The 26,183-nt window shown below is 60.8% G+C and overlaps 2 protein-coding genes across 4 annotated transcripts; one reads left to right on the top strand and one right to left on the bottom strand.

The window, feature by feature from the left end:
• Positions 1–495: 495 nt before the first annotated feature.
• STK35 (serine/threonine kinase 35) lies at positions 496–23,814 on the bottom strand. The gene is given in 10 exon segments (XM_062009445.1): positions 496–4,797; positions 9,919–10,666; positions 15,966–16,479; positions 16,482–16,713; positions 16,892–16,981; positions 17,936–18,000; positions 18,882–19,006; positions 21,082–21,155; positions 21,742–22,022; positions 23,746–23,814. Coding segments are annotated over 9 exon segments (2,163 nt in total). The 3' UTR covers positions 496–4,797; positions 9,919–9,953.
• PDYN (prodynorphin) lies at positions 23,466–25,939 on the top strand. 3 transcript variants are annotated; one of them, XM_062009124.1, is made up of 4 exons: positions 23,466–23,846; positions 23,953–24,024; positions 24,514–24,661; positions 24,873–25,939. In XM_062009124.1, the coding sequence occupies exons 2-4, from the start codon at positions 24,005–24,007 to the stop codon at positions 25,398–25,400; spliced, it is 696 nt and encodes a 231-aa protein (XP_061865108.1). In that variant the 5' UTR covers positions 23,466–23,846; positions 23,953–24,004; the 3' UTR covers positions 25,401–25,939. The 3 variants fall into 3 exon arrangements, with proteins under 3 accessions (XP_061865108.1, XP_061865106.1, XP_061865109.1); XM_062009122.1 differs by lacking the exon at positions 23,953–24,024 and having other exon boundaries at positions 23,466–23,903; XM_062009125.1 differs by lacking the exon at positions 23,466–23,846 and having other exon boundaries at positions 23,931–24,024.
• Positions 25,940–26,183: the final 244 nt, after the last annotated feature.

Raw genomic sequence — 26,183 nt, 5'->3', positions numbered from 1 at the left:
TCCCTGTCCAAAGGAAAACCTCTGGTCACTGCAGGATGTGGTTCAGATGCTTTTTGCTGTGGCTGCCAGCCATAGCTCTGGGGGCTCCCAGCTGGGAAGGGGGCTCTGGGGGCTCCCAGCTGCTGGGACCTGCTTGGTTTTGGTCTGGGATTTGGAGCAAAAGAGAAACTCCTTGTGGCCACTAAAGCAGCAATTCTGCAGGGCATTTTCCTTGCTGGGTTTGCAGCCACCTCTGGAGCAAGTGGCCACCCCAGGGAGAAGCTGCCTGTCCCCTGTGGCTCCCAGCCCACAGAGCTGCTGGGAAAGGGGCAGGATGAGGAGGCATCTCCAGAGGCAGAGCTCACCTGTCCCACTCATCCCTGGGGCCTGCTTGGTGTCTGCAGTGAGAACAGGGATAAAGCTGATCAGGGGCAAGGACAAATGGACACTGCATGCCAGGGAGCCACAGGCTGGCACTGGCCACTCTGCCTCGGTTTAATGCCCTAAGCCCCTGGGCTTGGGTCTGCTAGCCCAGCCTGGCCTTTGCCAGACCTGCCCTCTTAGTCTGCCCAAGGGGCTTCCCCTTCCTTCCCAACCAGCTGCTGGCAGCAGGGCTGAGGACAAACACCCCAAGCTCGTGGTTCAAGTTGTGTGGCTTTTCAACCCCATCCAACAGCTTTATTCACACAAACGTCTCTTAACTTACAAAGCCTCTGCCACTCATCCACATCAGGGGCATCCACAGTGGTCAGGGAACTTAAATACAACATCTCACACCAACCCCAGTAAACCAAGTACAAAAAATAGTCATAGAAAGTTGTTCACACAAGGTCCAAAGTCACCAGCTTCTGTGCAAAAACAAAGGGAAATACAGGGCTAATGTCATCAGCTTCAGTCTGGAGTCTGGGTTTAAGCCTTCTGCCCTTGCCAGCTCAGCACAGGGGGGAGAAGGGAGCAGGGCAGGGCCTGGCTGTGCCTGTCCCCAGGCTCACCTCTGAAAAGCTGCTGGAGGAGTGAGCTCCAGGGCTGGGGATGCGACAGGGAGAGACCTGGGGATGGGACAGAACACCAAACACTTCCTTCTGGCCTCTGCCAGCTCTTCCTGCAGCCTGGACATCACCTTTGGATTTCAAAGCACTGGGGCAGGCTGCAGAGCAACAGATGTGTCACATCACAGCTCCCTGTGCACCCAGCACCCTGCTCTGAAGTGTCAAATGCTTTTGGACATGAGGGACCACACGCTGGCACGTGCCCAGCTCCCAGGAGCTGTGGGCACAGCTCTGCCCAGCACCAGCTCCCTGGGGAGCCTAGGGCACGAGCAGCCACGGGGACAGGGGCTCTGCCTTCCACCTACAGCCAGGCTGCTGGGATGGCAGGCTGCCAGGAGCCAGGCAAAGCCCAGAGGCTGCTCCTGCTGGGGGGTGAGCACCCCATGTCTGTCCTGAAAGGGGCCCAGGACCCCCCTGGCCCCAGGCAGCTGTAGTGTGAAGCTTGGGCAGCACAGCCCTGGAGTAAAGAAAAGCAGCAACACATTCCCCTGCTCCCATGACCTGCAGGAAGCACAGGGAAACGTGTCCCAGCTTGTGCCCTGAAGCAGCCGCCCCACGAGGGCTTAAACCCAGACTCAGTACTGCATAGGGAGGAGACACAATGCACACAGGGAGGATTCCCACACAGGGAGGATTCCCACATGGGTGGTAAATGCTTGTTTGAAGTCTTATTGCTCCAGAAAGGCTCTGGGAGCCCCTGATATGTAAAGGAGCTGGGTCCTGAGGAGTAAAGGAAGACCACAGGGGTAACTCTTATCTGTCACTAGCACTGCTGAACCTCACACAGAGCAGCAAGGGGATAAGGGGGAGCTAATCTAAGCCCTCCAGGCTGGAGCCACCTCTGCTCTCCTCCCCATGGCCCACAGCTGGTCAGGAAATCCCCACCAGTGCCTTGCTGCAGGCTGGTGCAGATACCACGTTTCCCAATCCTCCTGAGGCTTGGCTTGTCCCCCCACCCCCACCCCACATCCCTCTTGTAAACAGCATTGTCAGAAGTAAACAGTTTCATACAATCACTCCCCCAGCACAGGCACTGGCAGGGCTTTGTGAGAGGGTGCTCAGCTCCCCTGCCACTGCCCAGCACCCCCAAACTGGGATGCTCAGCATCATTGAGGCCAGACAGCCTGACCCTGGGCTGGGCACCAGGCTGCAGCTTTGCTGCTGCTTTCTTAAGCTTGAGCTTTCCCAGCAGTGCATCCTAATGCCAAAAGCATCTACAGGGGAGGGAGAAGCAGCAGCTGGGCAGGATAAACCCAACCCAGGGAGAGAAGCCTGAACATCCTCCATCCCACAGCACTTGGAGGTTTGAGCTGTTCCCACTTTGTTCTAGAGGGAGCGCTGGTCTGGGTCAAAGTAACTGGGAGAAGAGCTAGTGTGAGCTGTAAACATGAGGCAGGTTCCTGTATAGTCTGGGGAGTCCAGCACAAACAGCAGCAAAATCATCAGGGAGAAATGCTCTTGGAAAGACAAAGTAACCAGGGAAACACCCACGTTGGCCACAGGCTCCCAGCCCCTGGGCTCGGCACTGGCTAAACCCTACGTAAGGCACTACGGTCTAGCTCACTAACAACAACCTGCTTGAAAAACACACCTGCAGTGCAAAAGCTGAGGTGGATGTGTGTGGTTTGAGGATGGCCTGGAAGAGTGGTGGACAGAGAGGGCTGATTCCCCCAGGGCTTGCCTGGCCACTGCCTGCCAGGCTCGCTCCTGCCCCAGAGAGGAGCAGCAGTCCCAGGGCGCAGCTCACTCACCTTCCACCTGCACACCCTGCCTCTCAGGCTTGGTTTCCACACGTGGAAATCCCCTGCTAGGAAGTTCCCTTCAACTGGGATGTACCACTGGGTGAGGAGCCCTTCCATCAGGGAAGGCCTGGTGAGCAGGGCTGGGAGGGTAAAGCCCCCTGACTGCACCCTTCACGCCACAGCCAGGCTCTGACAGTTGTAACTCAGGAGCAAAAGGCTCTGTCAGGTGGAGGGAGGCTGGTCCAGTGAACACTGGACTTGTGAACCAGAGAGTTCAGCTCTCAGCTCACTGCAGCCCTCAGGAGCTGAGGGAGAAACCCACCTGCAGCTCCTGGGCACAGCCACTGCAGGACCTGCAGGGCCAGGGGAGCAGCCAACGTGCTCTGCAGGCCCCTGAGAGCTCTGCAGCCAAGCCCAGGCCCCAGCAAGCAGCCTGGAAGGAGGCTGGGCAGCCATGGCCTGGCTGTGGCTGCCCACAGCCCACACAAGCATCCCTCAGAACAAACAGCATGGGAACAGGGGCTTGGCACTGCATTTGTGCTCTCTGAACCTTCACAAGTCACAGACAGACGCTCTGGAGCCTCCTGGCATTGTTCTCCTAAGTGGGACACGGCCTCCCTGCAGTCACAGCCTCAGCTCTGAGTCCTGGAACTGATGGAGGAGGAAAAGAAGGAACCTCTCCCTGCTTTCCCTGCTTTAGCTCTGCTTCAGCCCACCTGAACTCCCTGCACTTCCACTCCCTCCTGGGAGGTCAGCACAGCACACCAAGCAGATCCAGGGAGGTGCTGCCACTTCAGAAACCCACCAGTGATGACACAGGGAAGCTGCAGCCTGCACACAGGAGAGGAGCAGAGCCCAGAGCAGGGAGAGCAGGGGGTGGGAGGGAGCCTGTGCTGCCCCTGGCCCTGGCAGCCCCCTCCCCACAGCACTGCAGAGCCATTGAGCCTGGCAGGAAAGGCTTCAGGACCTGCAGGGTGAGGTGAGGTGAGCAGTGCTTTACTTTGCATTTACAGTGAGCCAAGACCATCAACACAGGGTCAGCCCCAGAATATTAGTGTTGCTCTAAATATAGGTAAGGAAACAGAGTATTAACTGCTCAGCCTGAGGCTCCAATCTCCTTACCTGAGCTGTAAGCAAACCTAACGAGCAGCATTGCCTTTTGCTTCCTAGGGATAGTGATCTAGCAGGGAGGAGTCTTTAGTGGGAGCCTGGAATCCAGCCCACGAGCCATTTGGGCCAAACCTCCCCCTCTCCCAGGTACTGTTCCCAACAACTGGCAGTCCTGAGCACTGGATGCTTCTGTGTCTTTGTAGGCAGCCCATGCTCACCTGAAGATGAAACCCCCAACAGCCTCTGTACACAAAGACCACAACAAACATCACCAGTGGAGCCCAGCTCAGGGAGAACACTCATCTGCCCAAGGCAGCAGCAGACCTGCCTTCCAGCTCCTTTAATACTACTCATCCTCATGTAAACTGCCCAGAGCCTGGGCAGCATCCACCTACTCTGAGCTGCCTGGCTATGGCATTATTTAGCTGCTTGCAATGCAGAGGCCAAGCCTCTCTCCTTCTAAAGCATCACACCCCCAGTGCAGACCAAGCCACCACTTTGCTCCCATCTCTCCTAAGCAAAAGCAACAGCTTTATACCCAAAGTTGTGCCCAGCCAGACTCAAGAGCTGGTGCCTGGCAGAACATCTGGCTGGAACCAGATCTTTTCTAGAAACACCTACTGAGTCAATGGCAGCACAGGAGCTGGGGACAGGGCTGGGCAGGGGCACCTCAGCTCTCTGGAGCTTACTGTCTTGTGAGCACAACAGCTGCCAACTCATGCTCTTCCACAGGCCCCTAGAGCCCCCTTCCCCACACCCCAGAACATCTCTCCCCAACAAAACAAAGCAACACTCAGAGATTTCACATTGCCAGAGATCCTGCAGACCAGGGATCTTCAGTATCATCATCTTCCCTTATCTTTGACATCCCTCCTTGCACATGTATCATGGAGATTATGGGTCCCTGCTAGATAAACCTGCAAGAGAAACAAGGAGAAGGAGAAGTCAGGTACAGTCAGCAGTTCTGTCCCAGTTACTAAGCTGTGACAAGGTCCTGCCCAGCCCTCCTGCTGCCACCAGACCCAGGCTGCAGGCAGGCAGAGCAGGCAGGATCAGCTGATGCTCACTGCATCTCTCCTTTCCTTTCCAAGCCTTAATTAAAGCAGCATTTGAGGCTCTGGGAGCACACACCTACATGGCCTCAATGAGAGAACAGCACCAGGCAGGAGCAGGATGGTGACCTGAGTGGTGCTGGAGGGGACACCCCTGCAGAGAGAGCTCCCCCTCCCACAGCCTTCCACTGGTCACAGTTAGGCCAAGATGGGATTGTGTCATGGTTCAAGCTGAGAAGGCAATGCACCCCCCCAGAGCCACTCCTCCTGTCCCTCCCCACACCCCTGACAGGACGGGGTGAGCAGCAGAAACAGTCACAAAACACCCCTGTTATCAACAGCCTCCTCAGCATAAACCCAAAACACAGCCCTGGAGCAGCTACTGGGCAGAAAATGAAGTCTATCCCAGCTGAAAGCGGGAGTTTGTTATGGAGCTGAGGACTGAGTCTCACCCTGTGTCCCAACACAGCCCTGCCCTGGGGTCCCTGGGGCGACAGCCCGGCTGCAACGAGGACCAGAGTCACCACAGCACTGGGCCTCAAGGCTCCACCTGAAACACTGAGCACTGGCTCCCAGTCCTCTGCCAGGGAAGGTGGAACAGGCTGTGACACAGGGGCTCCCTGCTCTGCTTGCTCTGGCTGTCAGAAGCAGCTCAGGCTTCTCAGGGGGCTCTGCAAAAGGGGGTTAAAATCCACTCTGGTGCAACTGAAAGCAGAGCAGGGTGGTTCTGCAGCACAGCCCTGCAACAGCCCTCAGGGGTGCTCAGTGCCAGGGACTTTAGTGAAGAACAAGCACATCTTTTGCTGCACCAGCCCCTGCTCTGGCCAAAGCCCTTGTACACAGCATCCCACATGGCCCCTGCAGCAGCAGGGTGCTGCACTGATTCCTCCCTGGCACTGCACCCTCCTGGCCTCTGAGCTGCAGAAACACACAACTCCACACAGCAGCCACCAGCACTTTCCACCCAGCTGCTTTGCAAGCCAGCAAATTCCCTGTGGGCATCCATCCAGCAGCAGGGCTGGACCCAGAAGAGCAGCAGCACATGTGATGGATGGGAGATACATCACTGAGGATGTCACAGCCTTTGGAGCAGGGACCAGCAGAGCTGAGGTTGGGAAGTGGCAGTGATGGTTCAAGGAGAGGGACCTGGGGGTCTCCCTGCTGCTGGCAACTTCTGCCCATTGGTACCTCAAGGGCTTCTTGCAGCTGGAAGTCACTGAACCATGTGCCAACCTCCAGCTCAGGAGGGGAGTCCCTGCTTCTCACCCCTTGTGCCAGGCAAGGATGGGCATTTCCCAGGAGCTAACAGCAGTTTACTTATTCCCCAAACTTGAGCTCAGGTACATGGAACAAGAGATGGAGGGGGCTGGTGGTGGGTTCAGCTCCCCCCTTCAGCAGGGGAAAGACCTCTCCCCCCAGGCATGAGTAAGGGGTTCTGCAGAGACACCGAGTGACAGAGCAGCGGAAAGAGCTGCTGAAGAAAAGCTGCCACTGCCCAGCAAATGGCTGCAATCCCTCAGCCCCAGGAAACCTCATTAAAGAAACCCATGCCCAAGGAACATATTTGTAAAGGCAGGGGCTGGCCCTGTGGCTGGGAGCAGAAGGCAGGGCCATGGGCACACTGCTCTGCAGGAGAGAGTAGCCAGGAGCTGCCTGTGCAGGCTGCAGGCAGGAAAAAGCCTTTGAGGGAAGGCAGACAGATGGGCAGTGGTCAGGGCAGCCATACAAGGAACTCTCTGGAACACCCCTCTGCAGTGCAGCTTCTTTTGGAAGCAGGGCAGCACTCCTGCTCCTGCTTCCCTGGAGTAGGAGCATTTTGGGGGAAGGCATTTGCAGCCCTGAGCTCACAGCTCTGAGGCAGGAGAGCTCACTCCACTGACGCACGGCTCCTTGTTCAAGAGCTTTTAATCTCTCCACTGCTGCCACTTATAGTTTTAATCAGCTCCAATGCTCATTCAGCATCAGCAGGATGTGAAGCAGCAGCCCATGCAGTGCTAAGCAGGATGACACTGGGTCACAGCAGAGGCAGGAGCTGGCAGTGGGGCCTCAGTGCAGCAGAGGGATGACCCAGAACCTTCCCATGTCCATGCCATCATCTTCCCCTGCTTGGGGACACAGCCTCCATCTCCCAAGTCCTTCCTCCTGCTCTGTATGTGTGTACAAGGCAACACTCATCAGGGTGGGTGCAGTCACAGTGCTGGGCTATCACAGGGCAATCAAGAGACCATCAGGAGGTACCTGGCACAACCCAGCCCCTCCCTCATGAACTACAAAGGCTTTTGTCCTCTTTGCATGCTTCTGGGAACACAATCTCAGGCTTTATCTAGAGAAACTCCCTCTTCAGAAGGCAGGGAAGAGCAGAGTGTTGAAATAACAAAAGATAAGACCCTTTTGCCCAGGGAAGTGCTGCCCAGCTTGGCTGGACCTTATGGCCCCAGGGCTAGGGCAGCACTGGTGAGGGGAAGGAGGAGATAAGCGAGCTCACCTCCACCCCAGAGAAACCAAACCAGAAGCACCTTTCCTGGCTGAGAACTGATATTTGCCATCTGGAAGGGTACCAGAGCACAGAGTCTGGCAGGGGTGTGCAGCAGCTGCAGCAGAACTAAAGGCAAAGCTGCTGGGACACGAAGCAAAAGTCAGAAGAGGTCAGTGGCACAGCAAAGAACAAGCAAACGTGTGTCTGCTGGGTCAGGGAGGGTGACAGCTTTCCAGGTTATGACATGAACCGAGGGTGAGCAGGGTCTGGAGGTGTCCTGGGGAAGAACAACTGGTTGCATGACCCAGCAACACTCTAAGCTACGTGCCAGTGCCACAGCTCACTTAGAGGAGGTTACTGGAATTCCTCGGTCCACTTCAGTTACCTGAGAGCACAGCCCAGGTCCTGCTCTAAATCCCCTTCTAAGCTTCTCAAGCAGGTTTAAGGTTTGCATTCAAACAGCAGCCAGAGGCAGGCTGGGCTGAAGGCACAATGCCAGTGGGGAAGCACACCCAATATAGTGCTGCCCCACACAGAGGCCAGGGGAAGGCAGTGCTGGGCTCCAGGCCGGGCCAAGGGGCCACGATCCACGTGCCAGGCTGTTACATAAACCCATCCCTGGCTGCTGCAGCTGTGTCACCCACCCTGCAGACTCAGGGCTGGCTCTGGCCAGGGAGGGAGGGAAGGAGGGGGGGGTTTGCAGCTGGGTTTTAAGCACACAGCCCCGGGGTAGGTCTGTCCCCTCGGTGTTTGTTATCCCTGCATGTACTGTTCTGCAGATCTGAGCAGGATGAATTTCCCCCTGAGGGCACAGGGCTGGTTGCATAACTCAGCAGCATCCTGGCAGCACAGATGGCACAGCACAGCAAGCCCAGGGCTGACCCTCATCCCAACCCATCAGGCAGCCAGACCCACGCCTGGCCCTGGGGCACGAGGTGGGGCACCCCACTTCAGCCCTGGGACACTTTCACACCCAACCTGAAGGACTCACATACTTGGCTGATTCCCCCACCCCAATCCCCTGCCCACACTTGCACTGGGGCCAGTGAGGAGCCCCAGGCAGCTGCATCAATTCATTGTGCTGGAGATCTGAAGGGTGGGGACGGGATGGTCCAGTTTGGACAAAACCAACAGTGACAGAACTGGACCTACCCCGTGGGCCTCCCCTTTTCTGTACTCCTGTCCCTCTGCAAACAGCACAAAGTTTACCTGGGCACACAGCTGGAGAGGGGATGGGCAGCACTTCACTTTACAGGAGGGCAGGGAGGAGAGTTTGAGGGGTTGCTTTTAGCAAAACCTGCCCAAATGCCCCCACCTTCCCCCCCACACACCCTGCTGCTGGAGGCTGATCCCAGAGCCAGCCACAGCCAGTCAGGCTCAATGAAGGCTGGGTGTTTGCTGCCTCAGGCAGCCATTTCATCCCTCTTTGCTCTCCTATACCTGCTCTGCTCCAGCAGATCTGGGTGGTTTTGGGGTGAGGTGAGAGCTGGGAGCAGAAGCTGCAATGCCAGCACCTGACACAGGCAGGCCCTCAGAGGCCTCTGTGACCAGCAATGGTCAGGCAGCTCTCCAGGGGCTTGAGAAAGAAGCCAGGCTGGGAAAACATCAGCCTCACTCCTGGTCATCTGTCCCTTTCAGTTTCATTTGGCTGAGAGAGGCCCTAGTAACAGCTCCTGTTTACAGGCAGCTCTGCCATGGAGGCAACACCTCCCAGTCCTTCAGTGTTACTGGTTCCTGCCACCACCAGCTACCTCACATCCCTGGGGCTCCTTCCCAACCACATGTGACCATGAGGACTGGGATCATTTAGAACCCAAGCTGCGGGTAGAAGGGGAGAGGACTCTGCTCAAAGCACAACAGCTCTGTAAGCTTCCTTCCTGAGCAGACACAGCACAGACTCAGCTGCTGGAGAGCAAAGCATCCCACAGGCTGTGGGCAACTGCAGCTCACCCCGAAGGGAAGTCCTGCTTCAGCAGGGAAACGAAACGAGACGGAGCCACGAGACAGACACACGTGCTTTGCAGGTGAAAGCAAAGCAAGCAGCCTTGTGCTGAGACAGACCTGCTCAGCAGGGCAGCTGAGGCCTGTGTGAGTCTCAGAGGGGAAGGACACTGCCAGACACAGAGGTGCTCTCAGCACTAAGCACTGAAGTTACACCACGCCAGCAGAGGAGGCAGAAGGAGATGGATGTACCCAAAGCTGATGTCTGAAGGTGCTCATGGGTCTCTGTGCACCAGCCTGTCTCAGGCAGTGGCCAGGGCCTCTGAGGAGCAGGGCTCCAGCTCTGCTGGGCCTTCAGGCAGCAGTGGGACGTGCAGCTGCTGATTCCATCTCCCACTTCTGCTTTATTTTTCACAGTGGAATCAGTGGAAGCAGCTCAGCAGCAGTGCTCTGATGAGTCACTATAGAAATAGCTCTGGGAACATAAAAGCCTCCTTTGTGTCACTGCAAAGCAACATTATGGGGCTGGTACAGCAGACAGAAAGACACAAAACCTGTGGTTCACTCACCCAGCTGCAAAGCACGGCGGTGCCCTGCCCTCAGCTTAAGCAGCACACGTAACCTGGTCCATCCTGGTTTCCAGCTCGAAGGCATCGGGTCGATCCTGGGGGTTAGCAGCCAGCATGTCTTTCAGGAGCTGCTTGATCCCCTCAGACATGGAAGTCCTGCGCTTCTGGGGGATGTGCAGCTCCATCTTTGGGTTCTCTAGCAGCGCCTCCCCGACGGGCACAATCTCCGTCCCCTGCTTGACGTAGGTCCCCAGCAGCTCCTTCTTGGTCTCCGCATCGATGAACGTTATCCTCTCAATCATGGCCCAGATGATGATGCCGAGGGCAAAGATGTCGGCCTTGGCTGTGTAGTGCCCTTCCCAAACCTCGGGGGCCATGTAGAAGTCGGAGCCACAAGCTGAAGACAGCCAGTACTTGTTGAGGTTGACGGCTCTGCTCCCGCGCCCGCCCTCCTTGCCGCGGGCGGCCAGGCCGGCGCACACCTTGCTCAGCCCGAAGTCAGCCACCTTGAGAACGGGGGAGCCAGACCTCTCTGTGATGAGGATGTTGTCTGGTTTCAGGTCCCGGTGGACGATGTGGTTCTTGTGCAGGAAGGCGATGGCGCTGGTCAGCTGCAGCATGAAGCTCCTGTTGGTGGCGGGGTCGGGTCTCCGTGACAGCACGTACTGGTTGAGGTCTCCCCCTTCACAGAACTCCATGACGAACCACAGGTAGCAAGGCTCCTCTGCATAGCCCAGGATCCTCTCACCTAACCCAAAGGGATGACAGAAGGGGGTTTTTAAGACACGTTACAGAACATTCCCGAGTCCTGGGGCCAGGTCTGGGCTCCCCAGCTGAGGAGAGACGGGGACGTGCCGGGGAGAGGCCAGAGCAGGGACACCAAGATGCTGAGGGGATGGAATGTGTGTGTGAGAGGAAAGGCTGCAGCCCTGGGGCTGTTCAGCCTGCAGAAGAGAAGCCTGAGCTTGTTTAAGCAGGGGGCTGGGCTGGATGAGCTCTGCAGGGCCCTTCCAACCCCCACCACCCTGTGATCCCCACTCACCCAGCACAGGTTAAGGACTGGCTCTGGTTTACACAGACACAACAGGCCCTGGGGAGGTGAGCGGGACCTGTTGCAGTGCAGGGTCCCAGCAGTGACACTGGCACTGCTGTGGCTTCAAGTGCTTTAGGATCCTCAAGTGCCACACACCAGCACCACATTTATCCAAGCCCATTGCCTGGGAGCCACCTCAGAGACCAGCTCCCAGCACAGCTCAGACAGGAGAGTCAGACCAAGCACACACTTTCTCAGGTGCTTGCAGGAGAGCAGAGGGTTACTTTCCTGTGCTACCATCAAGTAATTCTCCTCAGGCTTCACCAGCCAAAGCAGTAGAGAGACTAAAAACACAATCAGCAGCAAGTCTACAGGAAAACAAATCAGTTGTGTGTGAATGCCAGCTCTCCCACCTGAGCTCTGCTGCAGGAGGCAAGGGTGGGCTCAAAGCTTATTCTTTGCTACTGTAACTGCAGGTGGGAAGTAAATCCAAGCCCTTAACGCTGTGCAAGCACAAAGAGCACCCCAGTGGCAAAGCCTTGCAGCATGCTGGTTCTTCTCACACTACATCTGGGGCTTTAAGCATTGTGTTTGTGCTAAGGGAGCTCTGCTGCTTCATACAGCTTTCATCAAACACCAACAAGCCTTTAAAGAGAGGAAACTGGAGGCCCAAGTAGTAACCACTGTCTAAGTGCAGTCTTGGCCATGCTTAGGAATGTAATGGGTGCTTCACTCATCGGTGCTGCCACTCAATGTTGTGTCCCAAAGAGCTTCCTCCTTCACCAGACACCTCACTGAGCTCTTCAAGCTCAGAGCATCTCAGGTCCAATTCATTGCTTCTAGATTTTACTCCACAACTCCCCTCCACCAAGGGAAACCACTCCTTTGCCCGTAAACAGGACACTGCCAGGATGCAAACCCCACAGCCAGACCCCAAATGACCTGCACAGAGCATGCAGGTGCCAGGCAGAGCCTGCACATGCAACCTGGACATGGTTTTTCTCTAGGAACTGGGGTTGTTTCACCCTCAGGCACCGTTAGGGAGAAGCTGGAGGACACCACTCACCTCTGCCACAGTTCAGTCACACACACACGAACCCGGGTGTTTTGAAAGCAGCTCAATAACTCCACCCACCTCACAAAGTTGGGGTTTGTGTTAGCAAAGCCCAAGAGAGAATCTGGGAAAGCAAACTTCCAGCAGCAGGTAAAGCCAAAGACTACCAGGGACACCAAGCCCATGGCTCCAGCGGCCAGCGACTGGTGTGGGTGGGAATATTGGTTATTTGCACAAACAGTCTGTATCCATGGCTACTGCTATGGAAATGGAAGTCTGCACAACAGAGGATTTTGGCTGCACCTCCCTGCCCTCAGCAGAAGATGAAGGTGAGGTCTGGGGGATGGGAGGGAGCGGGAACAAGCCGGACGTCCCTGGCACCGGCCGTACTCTGAGAGGTCAAGTGAGACCCTCAAGGTGCTGGAGAGTGGCTCAGCACACAAGCCCAAGGGCTCAGTGGGAGCATGGCCTGGTTTTGGCCAGGATGGATAGGTTAAATCATGACAGAGCTTTGGTGAGATGAGCATGACAGCATGGAAACTGAAGCAGAGGCTGCTTGTGCCAGGAGTAGAGACCTTTGCCCAGGCAGGACAGCCCCAGCTCACACCACTGCCAACACCTCCGTTTGCAGCAGGGTGCAGGGCTTTGCTCTCCTGCTCCCCTCGGCATCCACGTAGCCCTGACATGGGGACCAAGAGGGTTTGGCTTTTCTCACAACAGGGAGCACAGCAGAGCCCCGTGTCCATCACACATGGCCAGGAGCATCAGGCCAGGGCACACAGGTGAGAGACAGCCCCTTCCTGCAGGGAAGCAGCTCAAACACCAGCTCAGCAGCAGCCAGGACCTGCTGGCTCTGACAAGCCAAGGTTTGTTTGCAGCACAACAGAGGCTCTGATTTAAAATTTGGGCCCTGAACCTGAGCAAGCAGAGGGAGGAGGTCAGTGACCCAGCAGTAGCTGCAAGCACCACACACTTCACTTTGGGTGGAGCGCTGTGAGAGGCTCCAGCCAAAGAGCAACATTCCCTCCTTCTCTTTCTATAATCTCAAAGTGCTTCAGTTGTTAAATCATCTTCCTGCCTTCAAAACAAACAGCCTTAAACATAAAGAGCTGGCAAGCTGCTTCCCAAAGATGAGATGTTAGCAAACTGAAGCTGAGCAGCCAAGAGCTGGAGCTGCAGCCAGCGGGGCCAGGGCTGCTCTCCATCAAACTCCCTGCCCAAACACCACCTCTCCATCCCTGCAACTGCCTTCCCACCACCTATCCTGGGAGCTCATTAACAGCTTGCTAACTCATTTAGCATTCCAGGTTTAAAAACAACCCACCTCATGACAGCAGGAACAGCATCCCACTGCTGTGTGTAACCTCCAGCTCCCTCTGTGCAGAGGGGCTGGCGGCAGGAAGCTTGAGTGCTTGGCCTGACAGTGACACACGTGGGCCATGCCAGGTGGGCACTGGTGGCAAGTTAGTGGCCCTGTGGGTGATTTGCCAGGAGGCAACACCTCCCTCATACCTGCTCACTTAAGGCAGCTCTCTCACTGCTATGGCTCAGGTACAACGAGAGGGGCACGAGGCTGCACACGAGCCCTGAAGGCACACGTGCATCAGGGCACCACACGCACGGCCCAAGGACGTGTCTCTCCTCCAGCCTCAGGGCCGGGCTTCCAGCTGCCTTTTCACACTCTGCTCTTGCATTCACTATTCCCCATCTCATGGAGGTGCTGAGGGCTCCAGGTTGTGGCTGAGATCTGATGTCTCAGTTGAGACAGTCCCTGCCTAATCCCCCACGTGGCATCTGCGCAGCCCCGAAATAGCCCGGCTGCGCTCGTGCAGAATGGCACGGCAGCTCAGCTCCCTGCTGCCCGCCCAGCACCACGGCTCCACACTCAGGGACAGGGAACACGCAGCCCAGGGATGCTCAGACAGCTCCAGAGGCTGGTTTGGAAGCGTTTATCAGCACTGTATCTGAGCCAAGGCTTGGGAAGGCAGCGAGCGCTGCATCTGCCTGAGCTCGTGGCCAGCACAACACAGCCCTTAGGGCAATCGGGAGGAAAGCAGATGGAGAGGAGGATGCACTCTGGTCTGGGAGTGAAACTGCCTCTCTCCAGCCTTGGAATGGACAGCTAGGATCTGTTCTCCTCCTCAGAGGGCTGTGGCAGGACCAGGATAGGCAAAGCTCTCCCCAAAGCAGGGAAGCCACAGCTCTCTCCTCACCTGCAGACACCTAGAGCTGCCCAGAAGCTTTCTCCAAGCCATGCCACCTCTTTTCAGGGTGTGAAACGTGATAGAGGGGGGCAAGAGAGACTCCCCTGCACCTGCCAGAGAGAGCCTGACTTGCTCCAGCTGGGCAGACAGCTGAAGGGAAGGGTTGGCTCCTCTCCCACGGAGTCGTGCCCGTGAGAGCATGCAGAGGAAGCACCCAGGATAAACAGAAATGAGGACACTGCCCTGCTTGGGAGGCTCCCACGGGTGCTGGTGCATGGAGGGTGAAGGGAGGGCAGGATCAGGTCTGCATAGGGAGAGCCAGGCAGGTCTGGACATGTACCCTGAAGAGCGTGGAAGGGACAGGCAAGGCAGGGCCACCCTGAGGTTTGCTCACAGGATGGGTCTCAGCAGCCCTACATGAAGGGTTTGGAGGCTGCCTGCACTGGAGGGGCTCAGCTTGGGGGGCACTGGGACACTGAGCTACCCAAGCAGTGCTCAGCAGTCTTGGCACACAAGAGTGGTGAAGGAGGGGTTGGGGTGAGCTGGCTCTGGCTGTGGGGGCATCAGGGATTCAGGGCTCCAGTATTTTTCCACATCTTCACTGCACGTTGGCAGAGCTGGGTCTGACAAGCAGCCAAGGCAGCAGAGGGAGGGAGAGAGGGAGCATTTTGGAGATGTCCCCATCAGAGTCATCAGCTGTGGCGGGAGAAAGTGACCCCAACAACCCTGTGGCGCTGCTGAGCGATCCCAGGGGAAGATGGGGGTGTCAGCCCAGGCTACAGGCACTGGTGCTTCCAGGGCTGTCCCCACTGAGCCAGCACTGGGGAGGAATGGGGACAGGAGAGCACAAAGAATGGTCCCAAAGCTGTAAGGGCTCGAGGGAGCAGGCAGAGCACTGCCAGGGGCTGCAGTCATGGGGTGAGGGGACTGAGTCACACAGAGAGGGGAAGAGATGTCCCCTTGGACAGGAATGTCCCCAAGGGACATGTGTGAGTTGTGGTAAGGGTCAGGGCAGCTGAGGGAGCCTCAGGAGGGGTGGGTAACGGAGGAGGTGGTGAGCAGTGGCAGGGGGCACAGGGAAGGGCTGAGGGCAGCACACAGGGATGCTCCAAAGGGCTGGGGCTGAGCCCAGAAGTGCCAGTGGGGTCCCTCAGGAGGAGGAGCAGGGGGCTGAGGTGCTGCAGAGGTGTGGGGCACAGGGAGAGACCACAAGGGCAGGGCACAGGGCTGCCGAGGCACAGCGTGGGGTGAGAGCAAAGGGGAGACAGATCCCAAGAGCACAGCATGGGGCAGGACTCAGGGGTCCCAGGAGGGTGCTCGGGGTGGTGGGGGAAGGAGAGGGACCCTGCAGGGGAGCCCTGGAGCAACAGGACTGAGGTGAGTGATGTGAGCAGAGGGGAACTCGCCTGGGGCAGCTACTGCTGCAGCACAGAGGGATCCCAGCCCTGGCAGGGGGAGCAGAGGAGACCAGAGGCGCAGTGGGGAGAGCCCAGGGGCAGTTATAGAGGTCAAGGGGTGAGTGAAGGTGGAGGAAGGAGTGTTGCAAGAGGTCGGAGGGGGCTTTGGGGGGGATCCTCTGAGAGCAGGTGCTGCCAGTGTCCAGCGTGGGCTATCCCCGAGGTTACCTCTGTAGGAGCCCGAATGCCGGGGGCAAGGGGCAGACCCAAGGTGCTGGGTGTGGGGTAACCCGGGGGTGAGCCGGGAGGGGGCTGTGGCGGCCCCGGGGTGGGCGCAGGGGGCGGGGGCTGCCCGGTACCTTTGAGGGAGGTCTCGACGAGGCGCAGGTAGAGCTGGCTGCGCTTGTTGCCGTGGCTCATGCGCTGGCCCAGGCCGTGCCGCTGCAGGACGCACTCCTCGAAGCGCACCACGTTCGGGTGCTGCCGCCGGAGGCTCGTCAGGGCCCAGAACTCGGCCAGCGCCAACTCCACGTTCTCGGGGGCGTCGCAACGGATCCGTTTCACCGCCAGCCGGGCTCCGCTGCGACCCGACACCGCCTCGTACACCACGCCGTAGGCCCCGCGGCCTATCTCGGACAACAAGCTGTACCGCGGAGCTCCCTTCCCGCCGCCGCTCCCACCGCCCGGGCCGGGCCCCGCCGCCACCGCCGCCGCCGCCGCCATGGGTCCCCGCCGCGCCGCTCGCCGCCGCCGCCGCCGCGTTGCCCTTTGTGTCCCGCGGCAGCCGCCGTCCGCCGCCGCCGTTTCCATGGTGCCGCCGTGGGGGGGGGTCGCGCCGCCGCCGCCGCCCCCCCCCGCCCGGCCCCGCGCCCCCGGGAGCGCCGCACGGGCGAGGGGGCACGCGCCGCCGCGTCGGAGGGCGGAAAAGCGCGCCCTGCCTGCCCCTTTAAGCGCTCGGCCAATCGCGGCGGCGCGGGACGAACCACGGCGGCGCAGAGGGGGGAAGGGTGAGGGGAAGGGAGAGCTGAGATGGAGTCCGGCTTCTTGGCAGCTGCGGGGTCGAGCTGGGTGGAGGAAGCCCGGCGGTTTATACTCCGTGCCCGGTCACTGGGGTGCGGAGCCGCCAAGGTTTCTCAGCGCGGAGGGGGGTCGGAGCGATGGTCGGTCCCCCCGCCCTCCCGCCGTCGTGGTACGTGTCTGCCCGGTGTAAACAGGCCGGTCATTGGCGCGGCCGTGCGTCCGCTTTGGGCTCCGCGCTCCTGTCCCCGCCGGGGCCGGGACTCACCTGCGGGGCGGCGGCTCCGGGCTGCGGCTGCGGCGTGTGAACGGGAGGGGCGGCGGGAGAAGAGCGAGGCCGCGCGCCCTGACGTAGCCCCTTATGTAACGGCGGGGGGGACTCCCCGCCCCCTCCCCCCCCCCGCCCAGTTCGGAGTCCCGGGAGGGGATGGTGTCCCGGGGGGGGATGGTGTCCCGGGGGAGGATGATGTCCCGGGAGGGGATGGTGTCCCGGGGGAGGATGGTGTCCCGGGGGGGGATGGTGTCCCGAGGGGGGAATGATGTCCCGGGAGGGGATGGTGTCCCGGGGGAGGATGGTGTCCCGGGGGGGGATGGTGTCCCGAGGGGGGAATGATGTCCCGGGAGGGGATGGTGTCCCGAGGGGGGAATGATGTCCCGGGAGGGGATGGTGTCCCGGGGGAGGATGGTGTCCCGGGAGGGGATGGTGTCCCGGGAGGGGATGGTGTCCCGGGGGGGGATGGTGTCCCGGGGGGGGATGGTGTCCCGGGGGGGGGATGGTGTCCCGGGGGGGGGATGATGTCCCGGGAGGGGATGGTGTCCCGGGGTGGGATGGTGTCCCGGGGTGGGATGGTGTCCCGGGGGAGGATGGTGTCCCGGGGGGGGATGGTGTCCCGGGGGGAAATGGTGTCCCGGGACGGGATGATGTCCCGGGGGCCATGCGGCGGATGCAGGGACCCAGTGCACCGGCGGTAGCCGTGCGGTGCAGATGGGTCGATGCACCGAACTCAGGGACCCCTCCCGGGCGTCAACTCACTCTCAGCCCAGGATGCTCCGACCTCGCTACCGGGTCATTGGGAAAGTCACTGAGATCCTGAGGCGTATCGGTCACCAAAAACAGGGCACAACGGCTGCCGAGACGCTGGGGGGCGGCGGGGACCGAGTGGGAGCCCCCGAAGCTGCAGTGTCCCCGAAGGCGTCCCCCGGGGTTTGGAACCTGCCGTGGCCACATCACTCTTACGGGCGGGTGGTGTGGGATGGACACAGCCGCGCACACAGTGTCTGTGCCACACACCGTTCCCGAACTGCCTCTCACCCGGCGGCCGGGGGCTTCACGAGCATCCGTCCGCCCCCGTGGTGCCGGGGGGTCTCATCCTGGCACTGCCAGGAGCCGGCAGCCCCTTGGGTTTGGGGCTTTGCACGCTGCCACCCCACTCCCGGTGGGCATGGCGGGGGGGGGAGGTGAAAGAGCAATCAAACAAACCCACAGCAGGGGTTTTGGCAGCCTTTTGTCATCCTGCCTGGGTGCCGTTAGCAGGCACAGCCAAGCAGAGCATCCACAGAGCCAGTTTACAGAGGAGCTCAAAAAATGACTGGGGTTTTGACTCACTCCCGAGGCACGTGCTGCTGTAACCACGCAGCCCCCAGCAGCCCCAGGCTGCCTCATGCTGTGTCCCCACCCCAGGAGGGGACAGAGACTGCCAGAGCCACCGGCACCCAGGGCTGGGTGATGGCACCCGCGGCAGTGGCACAGCCCAGCCTGCAGCCCGGCAAGTGTTTTGGGCTCGGTTTGTTTGTAAACGCAGCCGCTTCACCTGCTGGCTGAGGGCTGAGGGGGCCGTGGCACAGCCCCGTGCTCCCGCTGCCACTCAGCAGCACGAGCCGGCAGCGGGCTCGGCGGCAGCGGCGTCACTCGCCGTGTTTACGTGGGCTCTGCTCTTTGTACCAGCCTCGAGTGGCCACTTGTAGCTGCTGCCCACGCAGGGAGGTCACGGTGTGCCCGCACACGTGCCAGCCTGGGCTGCTCAGTGACCTCGAGCCGCTGCGGTGTGATGGGAAGGGGCTGAATGGGCTCCCGGTGCCACACGGCTGTTCTGCCGCATCCCCCGCAGCAGTGAGCACCCCCTGCCCCCTGCCTGGCATCTGCCTCCACGCCCTGCCAGTGCGGTGGTTGGAGGCTGCACAGCTCCCGTGGGAGAGCTCGTTCCACCACCACCGTTCTCCCCACAGAACCCACAAAACGCAGCCAGCACATCCCTCACCAGCAGCTGCCGGCAGCCCCCGCTGCCCCAGGCCCACGTCTGCCCGCACAAAGGCCGCCTCTCGCCCTGCCCACCGCAGCCCGGCCTCACGCTGGGGCCGCAGGGTGAGTGAGCCACGGAGCTCTCTGCAAAACCCACATCCCAGGGAGCAGGATACAGCTGAAGGTGCTGGAGGGAGCGCAGCAGAGCCGCTGCCTGCCCGTGGGATGCTCCCAGCCCCCCTACTCGGGGACAGCCCAAGTGGGCTGCAGAACTTCTCCTGCCCACAGGGACGATTTATCCCAATCCAGGATGGGGAACTGGGCACCCTCGAGGTGCCCTGTGAGGTCTGGGGGCTGTGGGGGCAGAGTGGCAGCGCTGGGTGACGTGAGCTGCCGTTCCCTCCCACGTGCTGTCGCAGGGTGCTCGTGCCCCTCCTCACCCAACCTGCAGCTCTGAACTACTCATGTAGTTAACAAAACTTAACTTTTCTATTAGTGCACATTTCTCTTACCCAGGTGCTTAATTACCATTGTCCCAGGGAAATGTCAGTGTGACTCAGAGGCAGATTCCCATTAGGAAGCGGCAGATGAATATTAATTGAAGTTGCTGGTGAGAAAGCTCACTCCCAGCTCCTTTCCCAGGGGGGTGAGGACCCCATTACCCCCAGCGAGGACCCTCTTGTGGCAACTTGTGACAGGAGTAACTTGACCTCCTTCCCCAAGCAATCGGCCCCGAGGAAGGGACATTAACAGCTCTTCTCTGTGCATGTGGGGTTGGCTCCAGCTTCAGCAGTGCATCTCCTTCTGGTGCAATTACCCTGTGTGGGGAGGCAGCTGCATCCCGGGCTCTTGGGCTCTCTCTGTGGGTCTTTCAGCTGTGGGCTCACTGCTCCTTCTGCTCCTCGGGCAGGGACCAGCCTTTGGGGCGATGCCGTTGTTCTCACCCAGAGACTCGGCTCCTGGAGGGAGCTGTTTGCCTGCGCTGGTTAAACCCGGGCGGCTGGGGTTTAGGGATGGACTTCATGGATTTGCATAGAAATACTGGGGTTTGGTGTAAGAAATGCTCCTCCCCTCCGTGTGTGGAGTTCCCACGGGACTGCCAGACCCGGCAGTGAGGGTTAAACCTGCCCCAGGGATGCCTGAGCCTCTGGCAGAGGGTGTCCGTGATGGGTTTGTTCTTCTGGGCTTTGTTCCGTGCCTACACAGCCCAGCACACAGCGGCGAGGGGGGCCGTGGCTGCCCTCTGCCTGTGCCTGCAGGGTCCTGAGCATCCCCCTCCCAGGATTAATCCCTGCTCCAGGTCTCTGCACCTGGGTAGGCTAAAACCCACCTCCAAGCAAAACCTGCGGGGTCCCGCGTGCTTTCCGGGGAGCAGAGCCTGGCACCCCAAACAGGAGTGGCCACCAGCCTTGGGGATCAGCGGAGGGAGCAGTGTCCCCCACGGCGCTCAGCAGCGCTGGGAGGGCTGAGCAGGGCGCCCCGTGTCCGGCAGCTGGTGCAGGAGCCGGGGAGAAAGGCAGGTTGCTGGGAAACATCCCTCTTGAGCTCCGATAAAAATAGCTCCGACTTCAAGGCGAGAGGATGCGCTGCGCTGCCGGGATTCGCTCCCGGCGCCGGCGGCTGCGGGGCTGGGCTGGACCTGCCCCACGGCGCTGCGCCCAGCACCGCCAGCCCTGCGCTCAGCACCCCCTAACCCTGCACCCAGCACCCACTAACCCTGCACCCAGCACCCCCTAACCCTGCATCCAGCACCCCCACCCTGCGCCCAGCACCCCTTAACCCTGCACCCAGCACCCCCTAACCCTGCACCCAACACCCCCAGCCCTGCTCCCAGCACCCCGAGCCCTGCACCCAGCACCTCCAGCCCTGCGCCCAGCACCCCAGCCCTGCACCTCTGTCATCACACTGTGCAGGGCCCGGTGGGGTGGGGTGGGGGCTCAGGGGAGTCCCTGGCATTGCCCAGGGCTGCCCTTCACCCCCAAATTGGGCTCAGAAATGTGTGACTAGGGATTGGGGCTGAGCAGGGAAGGGAATGTGAGGTTTCTGACCCCCTCACCTTCCTTCCTTTGCCCCTTTGGCTCATCTCCCCAGGGGAGAGGGTGATGGGGGGAGCCCAGTGGATGCAGAGTTGGGGGGTGTCTGTGAGGGCTTTGCTGCCCAGCCACAGCTGGGCTGGGGGATCAGGGCATGCCTTTCAAGAGGTGTGAAGACCCTCTCACCTTTGTCAGTGGCAGCTTTGGACGGGCTCACTCCTCCACCCAGCATTAGCATGAGGACAATGCCTGTCCCCAGCCTGAGGAGCGGAATGGGGGAGGTTTGGGGGCTTCACACCCCTTCTCCTTCTTAGCCAGGCTTTCAATTTGATGCCCCAGGAGAATTCACACCCTCAGCAGCCAAACTCCTCTGGCACACAGCTCTCAGGGGAGACAGCCCCTGTCCTGGCCCCCTGTCACCCCCACCCCCGTGTTCAGGGCAAGTTGTTTCAGCCCCAGGGACTGAGGGATGGCCCTGCTGAGGGGTCCCGAGGGCTGGAGCCGCCGGCGCTGCAGCTGCAGGACGTGCAGCCCGGTGCCCAGCGCCGGTGTGGGGCTGCGGGGAGGCCCCAGCACGGCGGGAGAGGCTGCTCAGAGGTGCCGAGGATGCTGCGGGGCTGATTATTCACAGCTTCCCTCGCCCCGATTGGCTCCGCAGCGTGGAACGCAGCCGGCCCCGCCGCGGGAGGAGGCTCCGTGGCCATAAAAGCAGGGTGGGAGCCGGCGGACGGCCAGTCCAGCCGTGGCACCGCCGTGGGGGCCGCCAGCAGCCCGGCCTTGGCAGCAGCGCCCCGATGAGCGGCTCAGCCTGACGCCCGCGGACAGACCCCCGTCACCCGTCCTGACCCGGGGCTCGGTGGGACGGGCAGCAGCAGGTAGGGCCGCCGGGGCACCGTCCCGTCCCGTTGCGTGGGCACAGCTGGGGGTGGCACTGCTGCCCACCTCAGAGCGACCGTCTGAGAACAGCCCTGGACCTGTGGTGCTGAGAGCGGGTCACGGCCAGGCTCGTGGCACCGTCCTGAGGGGCTCTCACCTGGCTGCGGTCGCTCCTCTTGTCCCTCCAGTGCTTTTGGAGCACGGGAACCGCTGTCCAGAGCTTTGTTGGGGTTCATTTCCATGCCCACACCCTGGCAGCGGGGACACCCAGGGCTCAGAGGGGCAAAGGGAGTCGGGGAGGAGGTTGGGGGAGGTTGCTGTCTCTCCCCACTTGGCTCAAGCAGCGGCTGCAGTGCTGGGTTTTGCTGCCATTCAGCTCCAAAAGTCGTCGGCTGTTCTGAGCAGCCTCGTCCTGGAGGCGTTCCCAGGACACTTATAAAGGTGAGGAAAGGAGCTGCTGGCAGGAGATTCTTCTCCACCAGAAATACTTGCAGGGTCCCAACCTACTTGTTAAGACATGTGTGGGAGCACCTGTCTCTGAGCTCTGCTCAGCCTGGGAGAGCTGTTCACATCCCTCCCTAGAGATCAGCCCAGGTGGGTGATGGCTGTGGGGCCGGTCGCTGTGCTGCCTGGCACATGCAGCCCCCAGCCCTCTGTGGGGACTGAGCCTGTGACTGTTCCCTGGGCTGTATGGACACAGCTGGAGCTTTTCCACACACAACCGAAGCCTGGGCACTGCACGCTCAGGTGGGGAACAGGGCAGGGGAGGAGGGGATGCTGGCAGATGCCTGACACAGGTAGGATTGCAGAGGGCAGCCGGGACTCACCGCTGGCGCTGCCAGACGCTGCCACGATCCTGCCGAGGCTTTTCTGCAGCAGAGACGGCTCCAGAGCCTCCAGGCTCCTCCAGGTAACACAGGATCCAGCTCTAACTCTGCTTTGCTTCTTCCTCCCTTTGCATGCCGCTTCTTTGCACTTCTGTCCAAAGCTCTTTGTTTTCCTCCCCTTTTCCTGCCTCAGTTTTGCCAGTCCCCCCCTGCCCCAGCTGCAGCAGCAGCAGCATTGCTGCGGGGGCATTCGTGGCATCACCTGGACAAGGTGCATTTGCAACAGGACACCTCGAGGCACCTGGGCACAGAGGGTCCTGTGCCTCTGAGTGCCATGAAACCCTCCAGCTGCAGCAGGGCCGGGGTGGCAGGGATGGGACGTGCCACGGCTGAAATGCCAGGGCATCGAGCTGTGTGGTTCTGGTCATGCCTGAGGGTGAATATCAGCAGTGTGGTCCCTGCACGTGGCTCTGGCAGCACCCACGGGGCTGCTGGCCACGGAGGGGCCAGGGAGAAGCAGGTAGGGAAAGATGTGGGGGGAAAGTTTGCCCGTGGAGCTGCTGGGAAGCAGCCAGCGATTGCTTCGTTCCCCTCGGTGCTTCAGCGGGCACCTACCTGTGTGCTGCTGAGTCCTCACCCTTGGTGCTGTCTGGGTGGCAAAGCAGGACTGTGGCCGTGCCTCAGCAGCCAGGGCTGGCTCAGGTGCTGCCGTGCTCGTGCCCATCCTGGGCATCTGGCTGCCCTGGTGCCTCCTGCCTGGGCAGGGTGAGGTGTGTGATGTCCCAAGGGCTGCGTGGAGCGGGGCTGTGCTGCAGGAATGCAGACAGCTCCTCACACCATGGTGCAGATAAGTCAAATTACATTTTAATCTAGCATGAATTAATACTGTGGCATTACCATTTCTTCATCAGGACCAATTACAGTACATTAGCAGCTACTGCTGGAGAATACAATAGTCTCTAACATGCGTCATTAATGTGTAACAGATCCCTCTGGGTCATGCCTTTCCACCCCAGATAAAAGCAGCCAAGGAGGTAGGTGAGTGCTCACTGCCTTTGGGGTGCAGCCCTTTGGGGTTGGCTCTTGCCCCTGGGGCCATGGTGGTGCCAGGGGCACTGTGGTCCTGTGCCAGCCCCTCCAGCCTCACCTGGGGCGTTCTGGAGCGGCTCCAGGCGCTGTGGCCGGCGCAGCCTCTCTCACGGCCATTGCACAGCATGTTCAGCCCTCGCCACGGCCTCATCCAAGGAGGTGAGAGGCTCTGGCACGGCTCCCAGCGGGCTGAAGGATGGTGATTGTGGCTCACAGGTAGGCTGGAACCTCAAATCCACCTTTTCCTGCCTCCCTCGTGCTGCAGCAGCCCAGCAGAGGTGGTGGGTGGGAAGAAGAGGAGCCAGGGCTGCCCCAGCATGGGGTGCAGAAGCCAGGGGTGAGTCCGTAGCAGCACCTCCCTCCCCCAGCCTCTTTCTGCTGGTGGCAGAAGTGGTGTTTTTCTTCCCCAAGGCCAAGGGGAAGGGCTGGTGATTCATCCCCTCTGCGCGGTGCAAACACGGCGACTGCGCTGGCGAAAAACCTTTTCCTTGGAATGGAACAGGAGGTGGTGGGAAGGGGTGGGATGCCGTGGGTCCATGCCCCAGCGACCTCAGTGGTCAGGGACCTGGCTGTGGCTCAGGGGTTGCTCCCAGGAGCAGGCTGCAGACAGGGTAAGGGATCACAAGGCTGTGTCCCCACGGGTCATTCCTGTCCCTCTCTCTCCCCCAGCCTGGGCTGCAGAAGCGGCGCCCAGAGGCGAGTGGCACGGGCGCAGGTCCCGGTGCCTGTCCCCAGGAGCGGCCACGGGTGCCAGCGGGGCAGTGACGTGCTCCCCAGGGCTGGCGTGGGGAGGGTGACGGGCTCAGTGCTGTCTCCCCCTCTCCAGGCAGCGGCTGTGGGGTGAGATGGCGAGGCGGGCGCTGGCGCTGCTGCTCTGCCTTTCCCTGGCTGCGGCGGCATCCGCCGACTGTGTGACCCAGTGCTCCCTCTGCACAGCACAGACCCACGGCACCGGCAGCAGCATCCAGCCCCTGGTGAGTGCCAGCCCCACGCAGCCCACAGCCAGGGGGTCGCTGCAGCAGGCTGGGTGTTGGCTGTGGGCAGCCCAGGGCGCTGGGCACACGCAAGCTTGGGCTCCTCGCCACGGACGGCTGGGCTCGGGGTGGGATTAACCCCCGGGGCGGGATGGGAGGAAGGCAGCAGGGTGATGCCAGCGGGCACCCCGGGGCCCCTGCTGTCTTGCAGATGTGCCTGTGGGAATGCCAGGGCTCCGCAGCGCCCGGCCCCGAGTGGGAGACGTGCAGGAAGGCGCTGGCCCTCCTGGCCCCGCTGGTGGCCCTGGCCGAAGGGACGGACGCGTCCCCAGGCGAGGCAGAGGAGGACGAGGCAGAGCCGGAGCCGAGTCCCGAGGAGCCGCCGGCGGCACCCGCCAAGCGCTACGGCGGCTTCATGAAGAAGACGGCCAAGGGGAAGCTGCTGTGGCTGCTGCGCCAGAACACCCAGAGCAAGGGCGGCCTCAGCCACAAGCTTGGGGGCTTCGGCCGCAAGCCGGGGGAGCGCGAGGCCCCCCAGGACTACCCGGGGCCGGCAGCAGCCGGGGCCGAGGGGCAGGAGCTGCGCAAGCGTTATGGCGGCTTCCTGCGCCGCGTGCGGCCCAAGCTGCGGTGGGACGATGAGAAGCGCTTCGGGGGCTCCCTGCGGCGCCACTTCAAGGTGACCACGCGCTCGGACGAGGAGCCCAACGCCGACTCAGGGGAGCTGTGGGACCTATAGAGCCGGGTGGCACCCACGGCCCCCACGCTGCGGTACCCCCAGCCCCTGCCTCATCCCCACATGGCACCACCAGCCCCCAGCATCACTTGTCCCTCTTTGGTTCCCCAGCCCATCCCTTAGGCACCCTGTGACCTCCCCTGCCACGGCTGCTGGTGCTGGGGCTGTGAGTCCAGCCCTGGGCTCCTGGGGGTAAATCGAGGGGGAAGATGTGTTCTCCTCCCTCCCACAGCTGCAGAAGCACAGCAAGGGTCTGGAAGCCATCAGAGCTGATGGACAGGGCAATGGCCTCTGAGCACCAGGAAGGAGGAGCTGGGGCAGGATTGGCCCCTTTGGGCTTGTAGAGGGGCTCAGGCAGCTGTGGGGAGGGAAAGCTGGGCAGGGCTGGCACCCCAGCACCATCCCCTGGGTGGGCAGCCAGCTGAGCACAACCCTGACCCTCTCCCCATATCCCTGCACCCACTTAGTGCCCCCAGGCTCCCCCCTCGGAGAAGGACCCCCCCCAAGGCCAGGGTTGGACCCACATCCCAGCCCCTGTTCTCCCTGCAGCCAATAAAAGGCAGATGCCAACAAAGCTGACGGCTGCTGAGCATCATCCATGGGGCAGAATGAGGGGACAATGCACCCCAAACAGGGGCATGGGCTCCAGCCCCTCCCTCAGGAAGCAGAGGTACCTAAAGGCGCAGCAGGGCTGGGTGGGGAGAGCTGGCCAGTTTGGGAGGAGACAGCGAGAGTGGAGAGAGCCCAGGCTGTGCTTGCCCTCATGCAACCCAAGGAGACCAGCAC

Source organism: Colius striatus, chromosome 16, assembly GCF_028858725.1.
Source record: "Colius striatus isolate bColStr4 chromosome 16, bColStr4.1.hap1, whole genome shotgun sequence".
Classification (NCBI taxonomy): Eukaryota; Metazoa; Chordata; class Aves; order Coliiformes; family Coliidae; genus Colius; species Colius striatus.
Note: the sequence above shows the minus strand (reverse complement) of the source record. Positions and strands in the feature narration are given on the sequence as shown.